At 38.6% G+C, this 21,626-nt stretch overlaps 1 protein-coding gene, 1 non-coding gene and 1 pseudogene across 2 annotated transcripts; all 3 read right to left on the bottom strand.

The window, feature by feature from the left end:
• Positions 1 to 14,544: 14,544 nt before the first annotated feature.
• Positions 14,545 to 15,412, bottom strand: LOC102504312 (annotated as a pseudogene).
• LOC116662284 lies at positions 15,253 to 15,317 on the bottom strand. Its single transcript, XR_004318325.1, has one exon. It is a non-coding gene; the product is annotated as a U7 small nuclear RNA (small nuclear RNA).
• A 2,215-nt stretch (positions 15,413 to 17,627) lies between the features above and the next one.
• LOC102504068 (polyadenylate-binding protein 4-like) lies at positions 17,628 to 19,487 on the bottom strand. The gene is made up of 2 exons (XM_006193599.1): positions 19,193 to 19,487; positions 17,628 to 19,099 (listed from the first exon to the last, which is right to left on the bottom strand). Exons 1-2 carry the CDS (start codon positions 19,485 to 19,487, stop codon positions 17,628 to 17,630), a joined length of 1,767 nt encoding a protein of 588 aa, XP_006193661.1.
• Positions 19,488 to 21,626: the final 2,139 nt, after the last annotated feature.

Raw genomic sequence — 21,626 nt, 5'->3', positions numbered from 1 at the left:
TCTAACAGGTGAAACAGTTCTCAGCTTTCTGAGAATCTGCTTCCCAGGTTATAATCCTCATTTTGACTTGAATAAAATTCCCTTTTTTTTCTTCTTAATAGTTGAATTTTTATTGACTCTAGCTTCTCACGTAATCAGCCAGTACAGACCACTCAATGTCTCGCAACTGAGCGACTCCAGTGTCTTTCAACTGGGTTCCTCTACTATCTTTCATCTGGGGAGCCAGGTACCTGTTATACACTGCCAAATAAAACTCAGGATTATCAACCAGTAATTGGGAGATCCAAAAACCAGGACTCACCCAAAGGTCTGGATTCTCTGAGGAGGTGGACAGGCACGAGAAGCCTCTGCTGGTACCAAGGCTCCAGTTCCTCGTAGAGTTCAGGCAAGGAGAGAAATTTGCTCTGGGTAAAGTTGTTGGTCACCAAAACTGGGGAAAAAAAAAGAAAAAAGCACAATCTGTAAGTTGAGAATTGTTTTATTCAGCGGCCTTACTAAAATTTATAGCCAAGGATGGAAGCCTCTGAGATAGGTCTGAGGGACTGTTTCAAAGAGGTAAGGGAGGAGTCTGGATATATAAGGTTTTTGGGGGAGGGGGGGTGGAGAAAGGTAGTGAACATGAAAAGATTACTGCTAATTAAAGAAACAGACATCTGGAGTTAATGAATGTAGCATTTTTCTATGTATGGGACTATGCAAGAGTCTGGACTATTGAAATCATCCTTTTGATAGGAAACTTAACTATCTAGGGCCAGTATTCTGTTTTTCTCCATCTGAAATTCCCCTCAGAGCACACTGTCAGAGGTGGCTGCAGTGGCTGATGGCTTGATACGTGCAACATCCTTTATTTTCTAAAATGGGAGGAGACATTCCTTGTCCACAGCTATCTTAGATACCTCAGAGAAGTGCACTTTTGCAGTATGTCCTTCTGTGCCTGGCTTATTTCTGACGGGTGCACTGAGAAGACTACTCATTTCTGTGGTATTCTTCACAAAAAATAACCTCAATCTAATCAGGAGAAAATGTCAGACAAATCAAAATGAAGGAATTTTCTATAAAATATCTGACTAGTATTCTTCAAAAGTGTCAAGGTCGTGAAAGAAAACAAAAAAGGAAAAACTGAAAAATTGTCATAGATAAGAGGAGACTAAGGAGATGTGAAAACTAAATGCAATGTGGGCTCCTGGAGCATTAGTGAATAAACACGATGACATCTTAATACAGCCTGTAGTTTAGTTAATATTGTTGTACTAATTCTTATATTCCTATAGGTGCTTAATAAATTATGAGTAAAATAATTTCCTTTGATCCACAGTACCATTATTTGAAATGCCCAGAATTTCTTTGGACATTTTGCCTGCAAGAACGTATTTCATATTATTATTCCCATTTTACAGATGAAGGAACTAAATTTGAATATACACATAAAGTGTGAGAGCTTGGCTATATAACATCAACCCTTCTGGAATCTTAGTCATGTTTCCTCTTGGATTTTTTTTTCTGTTCTTCTCAACCTTTAAAGCTCAACACTACTGCACATCTTTGGAAGATCTTCCCATAACTACACTAGAGTAAGCTTTGTCATTCCATTTCAGCATCCTGTTTGATTTCACCGCTCTTCACAATCTGTGTTATTTTATTTTCTTGCTTATTTTTTGTCCACCTCCCCCACCTACAAGGTGTATAAACACAAATGGTTGACATCCATATCATAAACATGAGATTGCCAGTTTATCAAATATGTCTTGGACATGAATGGATAACTTTGCCTCTATTGATATGGTTTGGTCATTAGCCATAAAATGCCTACCACAGAATACATACATTTAATTTTGACTGATGACAATAGAAAGCACTCATTGCTGAGAAGAGATTATAACTATTACCCAATATCTATTCAAAGGAATTACACTTCTTGGGTAATAGGTAATAAGGATTAAGGCAGAGCAGAAAAACCAACAGATGACTTTGTGTTTGGCCTTGAACATTGGGAAATACATACAAAATCTGTAATAATAATGGAATAAATAATAAGAATGAGACAGAAAATATTGTAGATTTGTTTATGTTGTGTTTTGCTTCTTAATATTTGTGAGGCAGTTACACATTATCATTACTAGTGAGGGAGGCAATGTGCCTTGTTTCAAACCTCAAATGCTTCATATTTCCTCCCAGTTGTAAATGTTGGCCACTTTGAAAGTAACAGATGCTCTCATTCATCTTTTTTTGCTAATCTGTACTAGACAGATGTCCCGGCGTTGCTCAGAGTTCTCAGGGTCTCTTAACGCTAGGCAATAGCACTTGCTTGAAATATTGGAAGATGCCAGCAAAGTTCTTGCTTTAAGCATTTTGTTCTTGATGAAAAATCTTTTCCTAAATGCTGAGCACAAAAGTTTAAAAGTCACAATTTTGAGAAGACCAAAATGCAAACTTGAAAGGTGATGAGAAAGGGAAAGCTAGAGAGTAATGGGTTTCATTTCAGGGTGATAACAGTGTTCTGGAATTAGACAGTGGTGAGGGGTGCACAATTCTGTGAATGTTCTAAAACCCACTGAATTGTACACTTTAAAATAGTTCATTGTATCTCTATAAAAAAAAGAGGAAACTAGATACATATACTAATCTTTCTAATATGTAAATAAGATTTTTGAAAATACCTCTGGCCCTGAATCGCCATGGATAATTTAACAATAAGGATGCCAAAGATGCATGCATGCCTGTATCTTTTTTCCTTCATGAAATAGCTCACTTTTCTCCTTAGTAGGCTGTTATATTTTGCCACAAAGTAAGAAATGCTGGAAGAGATGACAGAATCAAAGAAACATGAATTTAAGCTTGTTTAACCTTATAACTAATTCCATTCATTCTCTGGTCATCCAGTATTATTTTTAACGAGTCATTAATACATTGACTACAAGCATGCCTTGCTCTTTAGTAGATTATTAGAGCCATCACAATGAGAATATACAGTACTAAGATATAGCTATCTCTATAGAGTTAAGTTGATTGAATAGTACAGTTGAACCTTGAACAGAGGTTTGAACTGTGCAGGTCCACTTATACATAAACTTTTTTCAATAGTAAATACTACAGTACTACGTGATCTGAGGTTGGTTGAAAGTGTGAACGCAGATCATGAACACAGAGGAAATGCTTATACAGAGGGTGGATTCTAAGTTAATATGAAGATTTTTGAATGTGCAGAGGGTCAGCACCCCTAAACCTTCGGCATGGTCCAAGGGTTCAACTATATATGCTGAGTTCATAGCTGGATTTCATCCTTTAGTCAAAGATGCACTATTCCACCAAGAGTAGTTTATTTTTAATTTCCATTCTGCAAATTTATTCTGATTTATTTTCACAAGAATAAGTCTTGTCAATCTTCCTTACTCCTTTGGATGCTGCCTGATTTGGCCCACTTCTGACTCATACCTAAGTCCACAATCACTGACTCTGATTTTGTCACCTGCTCCCTTCACAGGCAGCTAACTGTAGTAATAATGCTCGTCTTGAAGTCAGGCATAATTTAATGTTGGGTAGAGATATATCTGAAGTTGTCTGAGTTTATTTTTGTATCTGGTGTTGGAGAGGTAGAAATTCCCCCCTCTACCCCTCTTGACTTCTTGTGGCTGGACTAATAAAATTGACACAGTAGAAACTAACAAGAGAAAAAGAAATTTTAATTCGTGCACATGGAGGTCTCATAGAAATATGACTTAAAAGGCGGCCAAAGCAAGTAGCTTTTATACTTTTCAGACAACAAAACAATACAATTGTAAGGAATTGACAGGACAAAGAAATTTAGGTTTGGGGTGCTCAATTAAGGGAGAATCTAAACAGAGTTTGGGCTTACAGTGGTAAATTAAAGAGGTAACAAGGTTTGTTTACATAGGCTTCTTGGCCTGAATTCCCTATCTCTGAGGATAACAGTGTTGTCAACAATTAGGTTATTGTCTCCTTGCAGAACGATTTCAGAGACAAGATACAGACGTTAAGAAAATAAAGTGGGGATTTATTAAGAGATAGACAGTACACTAACAAGGGGAGAGTGGGCAGGCTCATGTGAGCAGCTGCCATGAGTTTCTTCGGCAAGCTGGTTATATGGGGTGTAAAAATGAGTAGGAGTATTTATTCATTGGGGAGTTGTATTCCCTGATTTCCATCCCAGCTCCACCTTCCCAAGGTGGGGAGGGACTTTTGTCCTTATTTAGTCTGATTGGAAGCATCATGGCGTCAGTGCATGATGGGCACTTCTAATATGCAAGGCTAATTTTATTAAAATGAGGGCATAATGAGCAAAAGGTTACATTTAGACACTAGAGTTTCCTACCATTTCTCACCTTTCTTTGTTGGCCTCCAGGACACTTGTCACCCCAAAATGTCTGACCGCTTATCAGCCCACATGTTCTGCTTTTCTCTGCCCAAGGACCCCTGCTGTTTACATGATGTATGATTTCCTTTATTGGCCTGTGCCTCTCCCTTTTTGCCCAATTCCTGCCATTTGGCCTGTGTCCCCCTTTCTCTGCTCATATCTAGCTATCTGCCTGCTCTAACAACGGTTCCTCCTATCTCCAGATGCAGGGAGTACACTTTTCACATAAGAGACATTACCTGCTTTCATGGAGACAGAAAGGAGGATCAGGATGTCCCTCTTGGATTTGCCATTTCTTAAGTAACTTTAATTCAAAATAGTCAATATGCCATTGTGGCATATTTAGGGAAGATCCACCCTGAGCCCCAACACTGGGTATTGAAAAGCACACAGTCTTTGCTTCAGTTAGGTGTGTTTCTCCATCATATTCATATTAGTTACCCACTTTGTGTAACAATTATCCTAAAACTTGGTGGTTTAAGATGGCAAATATTTATTATCTCATGGTTTTTGTGGGTCAGAACACCCTGGATTCAATTTAGCTGAATGCTGCTGCCTCAGGTTTGAATTAAGATGTTGGCTGGGGCTGTAGTCTTATCTGAAAGTTAGGCTGAGAGAGGGTCAATTTCCAAGCCAACTCATGTGGTTGAGGCCAGGATTTGATTCCTTCTGGGTTGCTGAACTACGGGCCTCAGTTTCTTACTGGATGTTAGCCAGAGGCCTCCCTCATTTGGTTGTTATATGGGTCTCTCCATAAGGCAGCTTACAACATGGCAGTTTGCTTCAATAGAATAAACAAGTGGGAAGAGCCAGAGATCGCAAGCAAAATAGGCTGCAGTGTTTATGCAATCTAATCTCAGAAGTGATATCCCATCAATTTTTCCAAATTCTATTTGTTAGAAGCAAGTCAGTAGGTACAGTCCATGCTCAAAGTGCAAGTGCATGGACATGAATACCAGGAAGTGGGAAAAGTTGGGGAATATTTTAGAGGTAGTCTGCCTCATTATCCCATTATCCTACACTATATACACTACATGCATTCTAGCTGTTTGCCTTGCTCAAGCTTTTTTCCCAAATCTTAAAAACGCTTTGCCCCTCCTCTGTGTCTCTCCAAATTCTGCCCATTCTTTCCAACCCCAGCCAAAGTTCCACCTCCTCCAGATTGTTTTCCAACTGTATGTTGAGCTCACTTCTCTGAACTCCAATTAAATTTACAAGCAACACCATTTATTCTTTTATTGTTTCACTGTGTATTATTGTCCCAGTTAGCTTGGAAGTTCCTTGAGAGCAAGGGACATGCTTCTCCCTTTTCTTGCATACTTAGCACACATCACATAGCACAGGATTTTACACAAAATGTGTATCCAACGAATAGATGTTTGGCAGTAAATTAAGTTAAATAGAATAGCTGAGGAGGAAGAGTAATATATCTTAGGATTTCAGGGGGAGCTGCTGGGATGACTGTGTTATCTTCTTTTCAAAGAGTTGAATGGCTCTGCTGTGAATTTACCAGTTGGAGCATGTGAAATTAGCTTGTCTATGTATCTGCTAGTTTGTGATTGTCCCTCCACCTGATGCAGGGTTACACCTCCACAGAAGTGTTAGTTTAGAGAAAAATTTGAATGATCAAGAGAAGAATCTGGTTATTAGCAGTGGAGAGGTACTTGAGGCATGGGAAGACTAATAATTATTGAGGGCCAACTACAGCAGGATTTTATATTTAATCACACATTACTGTGTCCTCACTATTCTGTTAGATGTTATTTCAAAAATAAGAAAACAGGATCAGAGAGAAAGTTTAATAACGTGGTTTGAAAGCTAGTACAGTGGTAGAGATGGAAGTCAAATTCCAGTTCTAATTATAAAGACCCTCCCTTTTCCATTATACCATGTTGCCTCCTAAGGATCAGAAAAGTATTTCAATATTCCTAATCTTCAAACCATTGCTAGTAGAATTATTTTAATAATAATAATGTTGCCTCATATTTGTATAGTGCCTAAAACATTCTTTCCAGCTGTTTTCACAGCATAGCATGGTGCTTATTCTCATAGACTCCAAACCTAGAGTGGTTAATTTGAATTTTAACATTACCACGTAGGTGTTGTGTGACCTTAAGTAAACTGTCTAATCCCTGTGTGTTTCAATTTTCTCACCTGTAAAATGGTGATGATAATATTATCATTTCATAATGTTGCTGTGAAGATTAAATAATGTTTGTAAAGCATTTGCAGCAATTTTTGGTAAATAATGGACATTAAATAAATATTACATAATATTTTAATGCAGTGTATTATGAGAGGGAGTGTAAGGTAGTGATTGCTGACTCCAGACCCAGATTACTTGTGTTTTTAATCCTGATTGCCCCTAATCAGCTGTATGACTTTTGGAAAATGATATGACATCTCAGGGCTTTGAGTTTCACATTTGCAAAAGTGAGTTAATAGCAACAGACATCTCATAAGGTTTTTGAGGGGAATAAATGAGTTAATAATATATCCCAAGTGCTTAGAACAATATCTGGACCTTGATAAGCACTATGTAAATCCCAGCTGTTATTTTTATGAGGTATTTCTTACACTTTACAAAAGCACCTTAATGTACATTATTATCTCACCTGATATATAACAAACTCCTAAGATGGGGTAGCACACAAGAGTGTAATCTGGGGACTAGGTACAGCTTAGTAGTAGAGTGCATGCCTAGCATGTACAAGGTCCTGGGTTCAATCCCCAGTACTTCTATTAAAATAATAATAGTAATAGTAATAATTTGCCTGAAGCTACACAGCTAGTAACTCTTAAATCCAGAGCTCTTTCTAGTATCTTACTCTGTCTCTTACATAGTACTGTGGACAAAGAATATCGTCTACCATTTCAGTAAACAAAGGATGTTGTTGGCATCAAGTCATTAGCCTCTGCAGCCACCAGGACTGTGCACCCTGCAGTGATTCAGGATGGAGAAAAACAGGATACTGGCCCTAGATAGTTAATATGCATATCAAAGAAATGATTTTAATAAGACCAGGCTCTTGCATCTTCCCATACATAGAAAAGCACTAAAATGATTGATTTGTTTGTTTTTTGTAATTAGCAGTAATCTTCTGATGTTTCACTACATTTTTTTTTTTTTCAGCAAAAATCTCTATATATCCTGGTTCCTCCCTTATCTCTTAGGAACAGTCCCTCAGATCTACCTGAGAGGCTGCCATCCCAGGCTATAGTTCTCAGTAAGGCTGCCGAATAAAATATAATTGTCAACTTTCAGGTTGTGCATTATTTTTCAGTAACAGTACCCATCATGTAAGAGATGTTCAGAGGAAGCATGCACCTATAAAACTGATACAGTTGCTGAGGAAGAGGAGAGGTAATCAAATAAAGCAAAGTTTCTGGAGCAGCACAAAAGCAGGGAGTGAGTTTCTTATATCAGAGTGAAGACACTATATTACCTTAACGCGATCTTACGTAGCCAAAACACTAAGCAAAATCAACAGCATGGTAGCATCACCAAGGAATCAGAGTGGTAAACAAGAGAGAATCCTGATATCTCATTTCATAGCTGGTTTCAGAAAAACATCAAGTATTTGTTAGGTGCCTAATTGATTGGAAGCAACCCTAGTAGGAGAAGAGATAACAGGCAGTAGTGATTTCCCAAAGAATTTAAATGGATTTTTTTCTTCTCAATCAACAAATTCTGCATATGTAGACATAGACTAAGATGTAAAATAATGGTGATACTTCATTTTATATATATATAGGCTTGTATTGTTTGTTTTATGAAGGGGAGGTAATTAGGTTTCTTCACTGATTTCCGCTTGGAGGAGGTACTGGGGATTGAACCCCTGATCTCTTGGGTGCCGAGCATGTGCTCCACCACTTGAGTCACACCCTTCCCCCATCGTATATTTCAATCACAAGTATCTCTACAAAATGCTAAACATTCAGATGATAAATAAAAAACTGAACTGTCCTTTTATTTTGTGGGTATACGTGAACCATCCAGCTATTTATGACTATCTGCATGTTTACATATAAGAATAACAAAGTGTATTTTTTCAGTATTCAGTGGGATATTTTATATCTTAATGCGATTCTACAGAACAATTTACAAAACAATTTTTATAGAGGAAGACAGAAAAATTACAAATTACCAAATTATATGAAGAAAAGATAACATTCTACAAAGATCATTTCATCCAATGTCAAGACTTTGTTTACTTCTATATGATAGCAATACCCAAAACTTCATTCTAATATGTTGAATGCAAGCCCTATTCATTCACCAAGTCTTTGTCTTTTTAAAAATATATTTTGTTATGATTACAATTTGGAGGTCAATACTATAATACGCATTTCATTTAGTTAGCAGTACTATTTTTCAATAGAAATAAATCCCTTCTCACTTTGTTTTAGCATTTATAAACTGTTTTAACTCTTACCTAAATAATTACAATATCTATTGCCAGCATATCAGAAATCCTGTTAGGAATATTTCCAATATTAAAGTATATATACCCTTCCTTATTTTGAAAACATGGGGGTATTTTAAAAGATACTAAAATAATAGAAATTGGTGGCAGAGTCTATTAGGATTTCTTAAAATTGGAAGCATAGTAGAGCACCAGAAAATACTATGATGTTGACAGTAGCCGTTTCCCATGCTGGTTGTGCTATGAGTATACAACCTAAAATATGAATATGCACTATTTAGAAAGGGTCCAGGGCTTTATATAGACAAGAAAATCCAATTTTCAGTGGAATAATTTTATATCTTAATTCCTGAGTCTTTGCTATTGATTTAAAGTTGTCCTAACTCAGTCATTAAGATGGTCACCCTTTACATCACTTTCAGAATAAGATATGGTCTCGAGCAAGAGAAATGTTTGCTAAAACTGAATTTATGTGGCTTGTTTCAGTATCAGGAATAATTCATAATGGATGAAACTGAAATTCACCCTATTTATTTAAGTAAGCAACTATTTACTGAGCATCTAATATATGCCTGGTATTGTATCGGGCATGGCAGAAATTGCAATAACTTTCCCTAGAAGAGTACGTTAAGTCTGTTACTAAAAGGAAAGAAAACTAACATTTACTTGAAACATACTGCAAAAGAATTTTAAAAGGCCCCACATTTCCTTGCTTCTACCCTTGCCTTCTTTTTTTCCTACCTTATTCCCCATTCCTTTTCTTTTTCCTTTTTTTTAACTTTTGATCTCACCTTCCTCTAAACTTTAAGTGGCATTAGACAGCTAACAGACAGCCTGCAAGGCTAATAAAAAATGGCTCTTGAAAGCACTGTTCTGACAGCTGCAAAAATAATGAGGTTGCACCAATAATACTTAGTAGGCAGCATGAAAATCCAAACATGTCCAACCATTCCAACTCCAAGTTTTGCAGCAGTTACAGATAAAGAAATCTAAAATCTTGGGCAAGACCATGGTCACTGTGGCAGACATACCCCAAGGAGAATCACAGTGATTGTACAGGTCTGGCGAAACATAACTCAAGTGCTTCTTGAATCTGTGCCTCCCAGGCTATTGTTCTCAGTTTAGCACAAATAAAACTCTTCCCTATTCCCATTACAGATTTTTTTATTGATTATTTTCATTGACAGTCACATACTTCTCTCTTCTCCTCAGCCTGTAAACTCCAGTTCTACTTTGGTTCAGGGATTCACCAGGTCTTAAGGTGTTTTCTCATGTGCATCACCTGAATAGACGCTTTAACTTCTCTTTGAGCCACTTTGACTACTTTTTTTTCCCTGATGATTTTGTTCTGTGACACAGATCCGGTCTGGATGAACCCTTCCCCTGCTGAGATTCCACACTAGGACAGAGAACACCCGGGAGCTCAGGTTTCCTCCCTTCTCTGGGATCACAGTTGGGCTGAGTAGTCCTTCCTCCTCCTCTTGTGCTCCAGTTTTTCCAGCAACACAAAGTTTGCGATTTTGAATTTTTGAAAGGGTTAACCCATTTTCTTGACTCATTATGTCTGCTTCCCTTTCATCTTTCTGGGATAACTTGCCAAGTGGAGAATTAGATGGTTGCCCTGCAGTAGGAAAAAGCCCTTCTCCCTTCTTCTATCTGTAACCTTTTACAGACAGTAGTGTGAACTTCAGGGAAGACAATCTTGAATTTAGTGGCCCCTGTCATGGAGCCTTAAAGCAAACAGGAAATAAGATACCTAACTTAAAGTAGGAAGCTTTCTTTAACTGGTATAAAGAAGCTTAGAAAAGGAACAATTCAAGAGATTCCACTCTATGGAGGCCTCTCTTAAAACACCTTCAGCCTTCTCCCTCCCCAAAGACCTGTTCCTTTCTAACTTTGTGTTTTTGCCCCTTAAAGTGCCACTCCCTTCTGGCCTCCCCTCCATTTTGCCCCCAGCCTCCATCCTGACTTTTTCTCCTTTTTCTTCCCAGCTTCTTTTCACCTTTAGAGTAAGACATTCACTCCCTCCCTTCCAAATAATGAAATAATTGGGGGTAGAAGAAAGTCTTTTAAAGGCAATTCCTGAAAGATTCCCCCTAAGATTTACTGGCAAATAATCCAACCCTGTCAACAAGTTAATCTGTTTTTCAACTTTAGGCATCAATTAGAAACCACTTTTAGGAAATACTCAGGGTTTGGCCTTTCCATTAACACAACCAGAGGCAATCCTGACCTAAACAGATGTTATTCTGAAGCATAATGTAGGCTGGCAGACCATCTAGCCCAGCATTTTGAGCAAACCATAATAAACAAAAAGAAGGGGACGGTACGGCTCAGTGGTAGAGTGGTTGCTTAGCATGTATGAGGTCCTGGGTCCGATCCCCAGTACCTCCATTAAAATAAATAAATAAACCTAATCATTCCCCCAACAAAAATTTTAAAATTTAAAGAAGTGAAACCTTTAAAAAAAAAAAAGAAAGAAAGAAAGAAAGAAAGAAAGAAAGAAAGAAAGAAAGAAAGAAAGAAAGAAAGAAAGAAAGAAAACCACATACTTCAAAATTATGGCACTGCAATTTAAAACAGCTTGATAGACAAAATACAGGTAAGCAAGGATATTTGAATATATTGCAAAGAAAAAGGCTACTGTGTCCACAATTGTCTTTTTTTCAGCCAGGAAACAAGCCACACAATCAGCTCAATCAGAAAGAAAATAACTCCTCTCTGAGGAAGGCCTCTTCCAGTGACCGAATTGTCTTTGCATTGACAAGGAGAAATAAGTATATTAGTAAATGGCTATCCAATCTTGTTTTTAGTAGACATTGGAGTCACACTCCCCATTGATCATCTCTCCCAATTTCCCACCACCCTTCTGCAGAGCAATAAAAATATAAAATAGATAACAAGTTTCTACTGTATACCACAGGGAACTATATTCAGTATCTTGTGATAACCTATAACGAAAAAGAATATGAAAAGGAATATATGTATGTATATGGATGACTGAAACACTATGCTGTACACCAGAAATTGACACAACTATGTAAACTGACTGCACTTCAATTAAAACAAAAAGGTCTTGGTGTTGAGACTTACTAAACACATTATCTCTTCCTCATCTTTCTCTTCCTTTCCCACTTTGCCTATTTCCTTGGGAATATTAACTTCTCAATGAGACTTCCTCCTATTTTCACCTTCAATAATTTATTAGGATGAGATCTTTTTGCTCAATCGGTAACTATTATTAGGTGCACATCCAAAAGACTTTTTCTTGATATCCTAGACTCTGACCAGTCAACACTGACCATATTACATGGTTCCAGTTAACTACTCTAGGCTCTTGTGTCTTCCACCTTAGAATTACCTAAATTTTCTAATTTACTTTCTTTAATACCTAATTTCCTCTGGGCTACCTCATCTACAGATTTGGGAAAAATAAATATAGAACTTTAATGAGTCAATATAAAACCCATGCTTCCTCTCCTTATATTCCTTTAGGAACCCTAAAATCTGAAACATTAGGAGAACTATCCCTTTGATTCCTCACTCCCTACACAGGATGGCTGATCTGAAATTAGACCACACTTAACATCATTCAACAAAATTCCAGCCATAGGCGCCTGTCCTATAGAAGTCCTTAGGATCAGGCTCATTTCTTCTTTCTTTTCTGGACATCAGAGGACCCTCTTGCCAGTAGGCTGTCTCACTCAGGGACTTCCCTTCCTTTGCAAATTCCTGAAAAAGGAATAAACCTTTGAATGACTTACAACCAGTGGCTTCTGTGTGGAGTGTTTTGACATCTGATATCATTTAATGAAAGAGAACAGCAGATCCAGCAAGGAGCAAGGGTAACACATTTATAGTTATCATAACATTAATTCAGTTTCCAGAGGAGGGAACTGTTTAACATGATCCCAAGAACGTTCCCTACTTCACTTGGATATCCTCTATAAGACACAAACTTAGAATTCTTTATAAACAGGTAAACTCTTAAGGGTGAACAAGGAGATTTTCAAGCTGGATAGGCTTTTACCACTTTCCAAGAGTTTACTGAATCTAATTCCTTTCCTTAAATCAAATCAGCACAACTAGCTAAACTAATTTGACTAGAGCCCCTCAGATAGCAAAGGATAATAGGGCTAACACGCAGAGACTGCAGCTGTGCTTCTGGTGTGTCTAGTGATACTATGGAAGGAATGTGGTTTCTTAACTGCTGCTGCTGTTCTCATAAATTACAGCGAGCAAGTTTGACTTTTAATAAATGCCTTGCTTCTGCCCCCAAAATTGACTATACTTAACAATGAAGCTCATATTAAGAGAACAAACCCATATGGGAAAAGGAAATGTTTCAGCTGACCACTATGTTAACCAAGGTACTCTTAACTAAATTCACCTAGATGAACAAATTAAAATGATCTGGTTCATCCAGATCATTTTATGAAGTTTTGAGCTAAGTAAAATCACAACAATCAGCTTCTGAAAAGATACTTGGAGCAATCTGGATGTGCTCTTCACTTCTGTATAAAGAGATTAGCAAGATGACCACTTGACCTCTTTGGACCCTCTGAAATGCAACTTGGTGAAAAATGTGCACCCAATGACCCATCACAGTGAAGAAAACTTAAAAACTATTCTGGAACAACATTAATGGGGAAATTTTAATTAATTTAATTAGGCAGCAGAGCAGAGCCTCCAGTGTACGTCCCACCTACCAAACTCATAACTCTGGAAAAATTGTAAAAGTGGTACATAGGTAGGAACCACAAGGGAGCCTTTGAACACTTTCAAATAGACTTTATATAACACCCTGCATCACAAAGCTTTGAAAATGAATTTATTTTTGTCTACCTCTTCTCTAGATGGTGAAAGGCTTTCCAAACTTGGAAATTGCTGTTATTGTGGCTTAAAATGATTAGATTTTGTTGCTCCTACTTAGGGAATCCCTACTTAACTTTGTAGTGAAGAGCTACTCATTTTACTGGGACTGTAATTAAGGAATTTTGTAAAGTGTTGCCTGTTGGCCAAAAATTATACTGTCCCATCTTCAATCTTCAGGAAAAAATCAAAAGAGCTAATAATACTTTAAAATTAAAATTTGCTAAACTCTCTGAAGACATAAAACTACCTTGGCCTAAACTACTCCCTATAGACCTTAACAGCAAACAGAGTCTGATCTTATGGATTTGTCATAGGCAGACCAAGGAAACTGGGCACTACATCCCTATTTGTAACTCTATATTTGTTGCCAGCAATGTAGCCCCATAATGTAAAGGACTAATGGGATACACTCAGACTTATCGTCAACAGGGTCAAGTTGCCTTTCTAAAGAAGCCACCTTCTTAACTTAAAACCAGGCGATTTAGTCTACTGGAATAGACACGAACAAAAATACTGCCCTGGAGCCCCACTAGAAGGACACCTACCAGGTCCTTCTTAGCACTAACAGGGCAGACAAGCTACAACGTACATACAGATCTTTTGATCCTCATGTCCCAGCTGAAGAGACATCCACCTCTGAGTAACTCAACTTGTACTTTAACCAGAGTCCCTAAAATGAGGTTTCTCAAAATTTTTCTGAAGCACATAAATGGCACAGAGACAGCTTTCCCATAAAAACTGGAAAAGGCAGATGAAGTCAGATCGTGAGCAGCTTCTGCCCAGAACAATGGAACAAAAGCTCTGCCTCAAATTTAGTCTCTACCCCTTCGCCTTTTCTTTCTTTCCTTTTTTTTTTTTTTTTTTCTTTTAAAGTTACAGGCACGTATATTATCCTCTGGAACACCGAGGTCTTCCCTTCCCCTGCAGTGTCATGGGAGGGCCAACTCAGAAGGCGGCCACGCTGCCACCCGAAGCAGGCTTGTGGGGCAGCTGGGTCCTGAGAGGCAGGAGCAGCGCCTTCAGCTTACCCGACAGGCTGGCAATCTCGGGATCCTGGGCTTCGTAAGACTTGCCCAAGCGGGCAAACTTAAGGACACCTTCCCCGTCGCAGCTGAAGCCATAGACTTTGAGAACCTCCAGCTGAATCTGCGTAGCCACGGGCAGCACGAAATTGCAGCCATCTTGCCCATGTCGTTGCAGACGCTGTCCCGAGCCTCGTCCATGCGTACAGCGGCGAAGGACGCCTGGACCACCTCGGCCAGGACTACCTTGGCCTGTTCGGTGCTCAGGGCCGCGGCTTGGGCAGAGGTGGACGCCATGGGACAGAAGATGCACGTGCCGCAGCGCCAGGGAAACGCTCAGGGAAAGCGAACCGCCTCCTACAGAGGATCTCCAGGCGGGTAGGGGCGGAGGGGAAGCCGCCTCAGGCTGAAGCCGGAAGCCGGAAGTCCCCGGTGGAGTCCCCCCCCCCCCCCTTAAACTCCCAGGAGCGAGTTAGACTTCCAACACCTAACCAGCCTGGTAGCTGGAGACCATCTCGCACCAACCAGAGTTACCCTATTGCTGAGAGCGACATGCGTGGGTTTTTTTCCGGTGTGGACCCGAAAACCTGCCAAACAAATTCTAAAACAGCTGTAACACTAGTCTCTCCCATTTTATCCTAATCTTGAATTTGTACATCTCTAAAATTATCTCCAAGTGCTGATCATAGAAGTGCTCCCTATTCTTACTCTGCTATTTCTACTCTGTCCTGCCACTTCTCCCTTTCTCCATTCCTCAATTTCAAAGTCTTTGGCTTTTTTTTTTTTTTTTTTTTTTTTGTCTGACATTGTTATGAAGCTAATATCACCTGTCATTGTTGCTTCTGCTTACTTTTTCCCATCAGCTCCATCACTACTTTACAGTTCCCTATCCAAGGAGATCTCTCTGGATTTTCCACTGCCTTTTGGCACATGGCCTCATCCAAACTGAGTCTTCAATAAATCTCTGAAGTTTACACATCCTACCCAGTATACCCTTGAAGAGAGAAACCCTGTTAGTTAGTTAGTTAGTTATTTATTTATTTATTTATTTATTTATTTATTTATTTATTTATGAAAAACTTTTTTTTTTTAATCTTCAATCCATGGGCCTAAATGACTACAATGAAATCTGCCAGGTTATTACTGGTCCAGCTGAAAGTGGATATCGTTGGGCCAGCCCCAATATTAGCTTCACTTAGGCAAGCAACAACTGTAAAACTGAGTTTTTCCCCCAGCCCCAGAGTGATTCATGATTCAAATTTTATTGGTGGGTCCAATGCTTTTTTTTTTTTTTAATGCCAGCCAGTTGGGCAGGTTGACATCTCACTCATCACTTTTCCTTGTTCTAACTGTACTGCTGCACTGAGTTTGAACAATTATTGCCTCTTTAGATCAGAGGTCAAATCCCTGCTTCTCAACCAGAGGGACAATCTGTGTTTGGGGATAAACACACTCCTCTATAAGACACCATTCTTACCAGGTAGTAGAGAGACCTGCTGGAAGAAACTAAAAGACCTGGAATCAGTCCAGATAGATTTGTTGCTGCCACGGATGGGTTTTATGCTGGAGCTCTTCCTGAAGGAGCAACCCTATTGACTACTGGAGAAGTTTAACATAATACCCAATTAAGAAATATGAATTATATACACATGCCCAGAGAACAGCTGAGACACTGGAATAGTCCAAGCTTAATACAAGAAACTATATATTTTAAAAATTCAATTTACTATTTTTTCCTTTCATTTATGAGGTAAGCATTTTCTTCCTCCCATTTAGATAAGAGTTTAACTGTCACTTCTTCTGGCCTAAGCTATATTGTTTAAGTTACCTAAACTTAATTACAAAATATATATGAAATCCTAGTAATAGAGATTTTTGAATGAAGCATACCAAGGAAATATAGTTCAAAACACAACTTCCTTAATTTTAAAAATCATTTGTTAAGAATAGCACTTACTGAGTGCCATCCATTAACTGGCCTTTTTAAAATTAGATCATAAGTTTGAGATAGCAAATACCTTATTTCTTTAAAAATCTTTTTAGCTAAATAACTTCATTATGAAAAAATCCAAAACTATCTTTTATACTTAACAGCAATTTTTACTATCATTTGTTATTATGAAATCTGAAACTGTTCTGTATCGCCAAAAGTGACGTCTTTAACATTTTAAAACGAAAAAAAACCTTTACAGATTTTTTTTTCTGACCTACTTTTGTTTTTGAGCAACAGCATGGATTTAATATAAGATACTGACAATAAAAAAGGAGATTTTACTTTTTAAAAACGTTTACATGTCATAGTCTCTGTTCTTATTCCCTTTCTCTCCAACTCCCTTCCTAAAACAATCTGCCTCATTTTAGGTCAATGCAAAATATATTTTTAAAATTTCCCTTTGTTATTTTCCATTTTATACTGTGTTATTCTGTGAAGCTATTCATGAAATAATCTGGTATTTGTAGCTATTGGGATAGTTCATGTTTTTACCTTATGTTCATTTTTTGCTAAATAAGAATTTTAAAATCCAAATTACATTTCCTTCTGAAATTACTGGGTAATTGATGATTAAAATCCAAATATTATAGTTCTGAAATGTAATATACCGGTGTCATTTTGCACTGTTTACAGTAAAGAAAAATATGAAAATAAAAATATGAAAGTTAAAACTGATTTAAATTATTTTCAGTGTAATTTTGCCTTACTCTGACTACATCCTATGAAAATACTATGTTTTAATTCTTTTTCTTTACCCTCATTTTAAATTTTCCTGTTCTATATTCTGTATTTAAAATGTAAATAAGCACACACCAGTAATTTGCATGGTAAAGTATAAATTTATTTTTCTTTTAAACATTTTTTATTCTCATTTTCTCCCATGCTATGTTTTTCACTGTTTGGAACTTTCTGCAAGTGGGAATTTCATCTTATACCAGTCAAATACTGGGAGTGCTGTTAGCTCTCAGGGCAGTATCTTGAGCTTGGCTGGATTGCAGAATACAGATGAGTTCATCAATTTTGGCACGGAGAAACTCAGGATATTTGAGCATGTAAAGCATTTCAGCATCATCCATCTCCAAGAATATGCCAGAGATTTCTCCAGTCGGAGTTAGGTGAATGGACTGAACCAGAGGAACCAGCTTTTCATCCAAGAGCTTCTTCTGAGTAGCAGCTGATGCCAATATAGACACATTCAACATATCATGACCTTGTGTACAAACAGGGACAGGCTTTTGGGTGGATGCTGGCCTTCCTACTTTAAATTTTAGAGGACTGTGAACACCTGCAGCACCTGCAACTTTTTCGAATCTCTGACTTGCACGTGGTCCCAAGGCAGAAGTTTGAGGGTGAACAGCCAGGGTCTGGGTTGTTGTATTAGTGACCTGAAAGGCTGACTTGACTCCCTGCACTTGTGATGGGCTGGAGGTGCTGACTGATGGCTTAGGTGCTCCTGCTGAATGGATAGAATAACGCATGTTCTGAGATGAATGACATTTGGTCTTGTTGACCACAGGCTTGCAAAGATGTGCACTTCCACGTTGAGGCTGAGGAACTGCTGGCATGCTGTTACCTGATGATGATGATGCTACCATCTTGTCAGTGTTGAATGTAGGATAACCTCTATCTTTCAGAGCCACCATTCTCTTCATATAGTTCTTGGTGAGGCGAGCCTGACGTTCCTCCTTACTTTGTGCAATAGCCACGTACAGGGGTTTGGTGATCACAGTTTTTCCATTCATTGCCCTGATAGCTTTATTAGCTTCCTCATGAGATGTGTAACAAACAAAGCCAAAGCCTTTGCTGCGGCCTGCCTCCATCACGACCCTGGCACTCGTGATTGTGCCAAAGAGGGAGAATTCTTTTCTCAGCCATTTACTGTCAATACCATCTTCAAGATTTTTCACATAAAGGTTAGCACCCTTGCACCTGGTAAGTTTACCCTGTTTTATTTGCTCAAATTTGTGTTTTAATTCAGATTGTCTCTCTGCTTTGTTCTGTGCTCTACCAACATAAAGTTGATTTCCATTAAGGACTTTTCCATTCACTCCTTCGATGGCTTTCTGGGCATCTTCAAAATTCTCAAAACTCACAAATCCAAAGCCTTTGGATTTTCCACTTTCATCAGTCATAACTCTCACATTTAATACAGAACCAAATTCACCAAAAATCTCTTTAAGACATTTATCATCTACATCATCTCCAAAATTCTTGATGTAGACATTTGCAAATATGTTTGCTTTAGCTCTGAGATCAGCTTCCCTTTCTTTGCGAGGTTTAAACTGCCCAACAAAAACTCGGCTACCTTTCAGCACAATCCCATTCATCTTTGCAATGGCTCTACTAGCGGCTTCTGATTTCTCAAAATGCACAAATCCGAAACCTCTTGATCCATTTTCATCGGATACCACTTTACAAGAAAGAATGTTTCCAAAGGCAGAAAATGTATCGTAAAGGGACTTATTATCAATAGACTGGGCAAGGTTTTTGATGAATATATTGCCCACTCCGCTCTTCCGAAGTGATGGGTCACGCTGGGACCACATAATACGCAGCGGCTTGCCATTGATAATATCAAAGTTCATAGTGTTCAGAGCCCTCTCAGTATCCGCGTGCAGCAAGAAGTTCACATATGCGTAGCCCAGGGAGCGGCGAGTGACCAGATCACGGCAGACCCTAATGGACAGGATCCGCCCGGCAGTGCGGAACTTCTCATACAGCATTGCCTCATTCACTTCGGGATGTAGGTCTCCGACATACAGTGAGGACATTTCAAAGTGTGGAACCGAATCACTCATCTTAAATCAGATCTTGAGTGAGACCTCAGCGAGGCTCAAGGACTTGGCCTCTATCAGTGGGAGGCAGAGTCAATCAAAAGAGGAATGGAGGCCAGGAGTGCTCGGCTGGGCCACCACCGCTGTCGCAGAGGAGGCGCAGCCAGACCGGGGCCAGCCCACAGCGGGCGGAAACTGAAGACCAGGGTTCTGGTGAGCGGCTAACCTCGCCCATAGACTCTCAGCCTGTCCAATTGTGACATAGCCTGTGCTTGTTTGACTTCATGTGCGCAAGCGCCTCGCGCGGAGGGGAGGAAGGCGAGCGCGCGGCCTTTGAAGGCGTGGCTACGCCGGACGCTACAGCCGGAAGTTCCTTGGCTCGGCCGCGACCGCTCCGCGGGCTCCTCAGAGGCAAGAAAGTAAGTCTCCAGGCAGGTAGAAAAGCACGAGCTTCAGGGGTCCTTTTTTTCCCCCCTTCCCGACTTCCTTGCTTTTTCTCATTCCTTACTTCCCCCTAGCTTTCTCCGCTTCTCCCCTCCCCCCTCCATCCCCTCCCCTCCTCTCTCCGTTCTCTCCCCTCCCCCCTCCTCTCTCCCCTCCGTGTGTGTTTTCTTTAAGTCTTTTTGGGGGGCGTGTCAAGAAGGGAGGGGCGATGTTAAAAAAAATTCTCAGTGTGGACTACAACAGCTTAGGTTTTAAGGTTTTTTTAAGGAAAAAAATTGTAAAATATGTGTGTTTAACTGTAATTAAAGAAAATGCATAGTTCACTATTTCCTGATAGCATCACATTTCTTTAGGCATGTTACTACTTGTCTTCGGTATTAAAATTTTACTTTGGAATAAATACCAGCCGCTTAATAGGATAATTTTCGATGCTAATCACATTTTCAAGAATTGAAATATCAGTAGGAAAATACCACATTTAGAGCAAAGTGGAAGAAAATCCTATTGTTGGTCTCTCTCGAATTGACTGATAGAAATTTGCTGATGTACTAATACTTTTTTACACATAAAATTAGTAAGAAAGAATTAGGGGACACTAAGGAGAACTGAGATGAGTTCTCCAGACTACTTATTGACCATCCCTGTTTGGGGAATTCCTGCACCATATGTGTGAAGGGAGAATGAATCTTGGACCCAAATTTAGGAAATTAGCAGTAACTCCATAATTCCCTACTAATTCCCCAAACTCGAAAAAGGAATTATATTTTCTTTTGGATGCTTCCAAAAATAACCTCCATATGACGAAGTAGAGATTTTTCTCTCAGTATACAGCTGTTCTTGTGTTTTATTTTGTCTTATTCTAAAAGGTTCATGTAAAAGAGTCTTTACAGATTATCTGTAGGGCAAAGCAGTAAACTAAAGCAAACATTGAGTGACTTAATTGTATTAATTTGTTTAATCTACACAATAAACTTATGAAGTTGGTATTTTCATTGCCATTTTATACATAAAGAAACTGAGATACAGGAATATTAAGTAACTTGAACAGATTGTCCAGATATTAAGTGTTGAAACTAGGCTTTGAACCCAGGGAGTCTGGCACTCCATACTTTGTTTCTACACCACCTTGCCTTCCTGTAAGTTTTGCTGTTCTCTTTATTTCCTGTCACTATAGATTTCAAATTATTTAAACTTCTGTGGGAGTTGAAACAATAGTACCACAGATACTGAAGGAAATCTAAGGTTCTAAAATAATCTAGATTTCATTAGCTTCTAATGTACTTGGCAGTGTCTAAAACTTTGAAACTGTTTTCAGCTATATCTATTATACAGTAGGGCAGATTATTCACACTTAAATTCTATCACATTTGTTAAGATCAGATGTTTTCTCATCAGCTATACAGCTGCTGAGTTTTGAAAGAGTTTTTCAAACTCCCAAACCCACTGAATACATGTGGCAAGATGCTATACCTTCTGTATTTAAGCTAAATGTGTACAGATACTTTGTATATCTTAATATTAGATTTAGCCCTGTTGTCTTTTTAAAATTAATAGTGTCCCAAATGAACTTAAAATTTAAAAAAAATCTACTTTGGAATATTTCACAATAAACTCTCATTCTTGGTCATTTTCTATGCCAGGAAAATACCCTTGTTTACAGTAGTTAATACTATGATTGTCCATGAAGCTATATTATCAATAAGGTTTAGCAATGTAATG

This window comes from Camelus ferus, chromosome X (genome assembly GCF_009834535.1).
Source record: "Camelus ferus isolate YT-003-E chromosome X, BCGSAC_Cfer_1.0, whole genome shotgun sequence".
Classification (NCBI taxonomy): Eukaryota; Metazoa; Chordata; class Mammalia; order Artiodactyla; family Camelidae; genus Camelus; species Camelus ferus.
The sequence above is the reverse complement of the archived record's forward strand: the minus strand, read 5'-3'. Positions and strand labels throughout refer to the sequence as shown.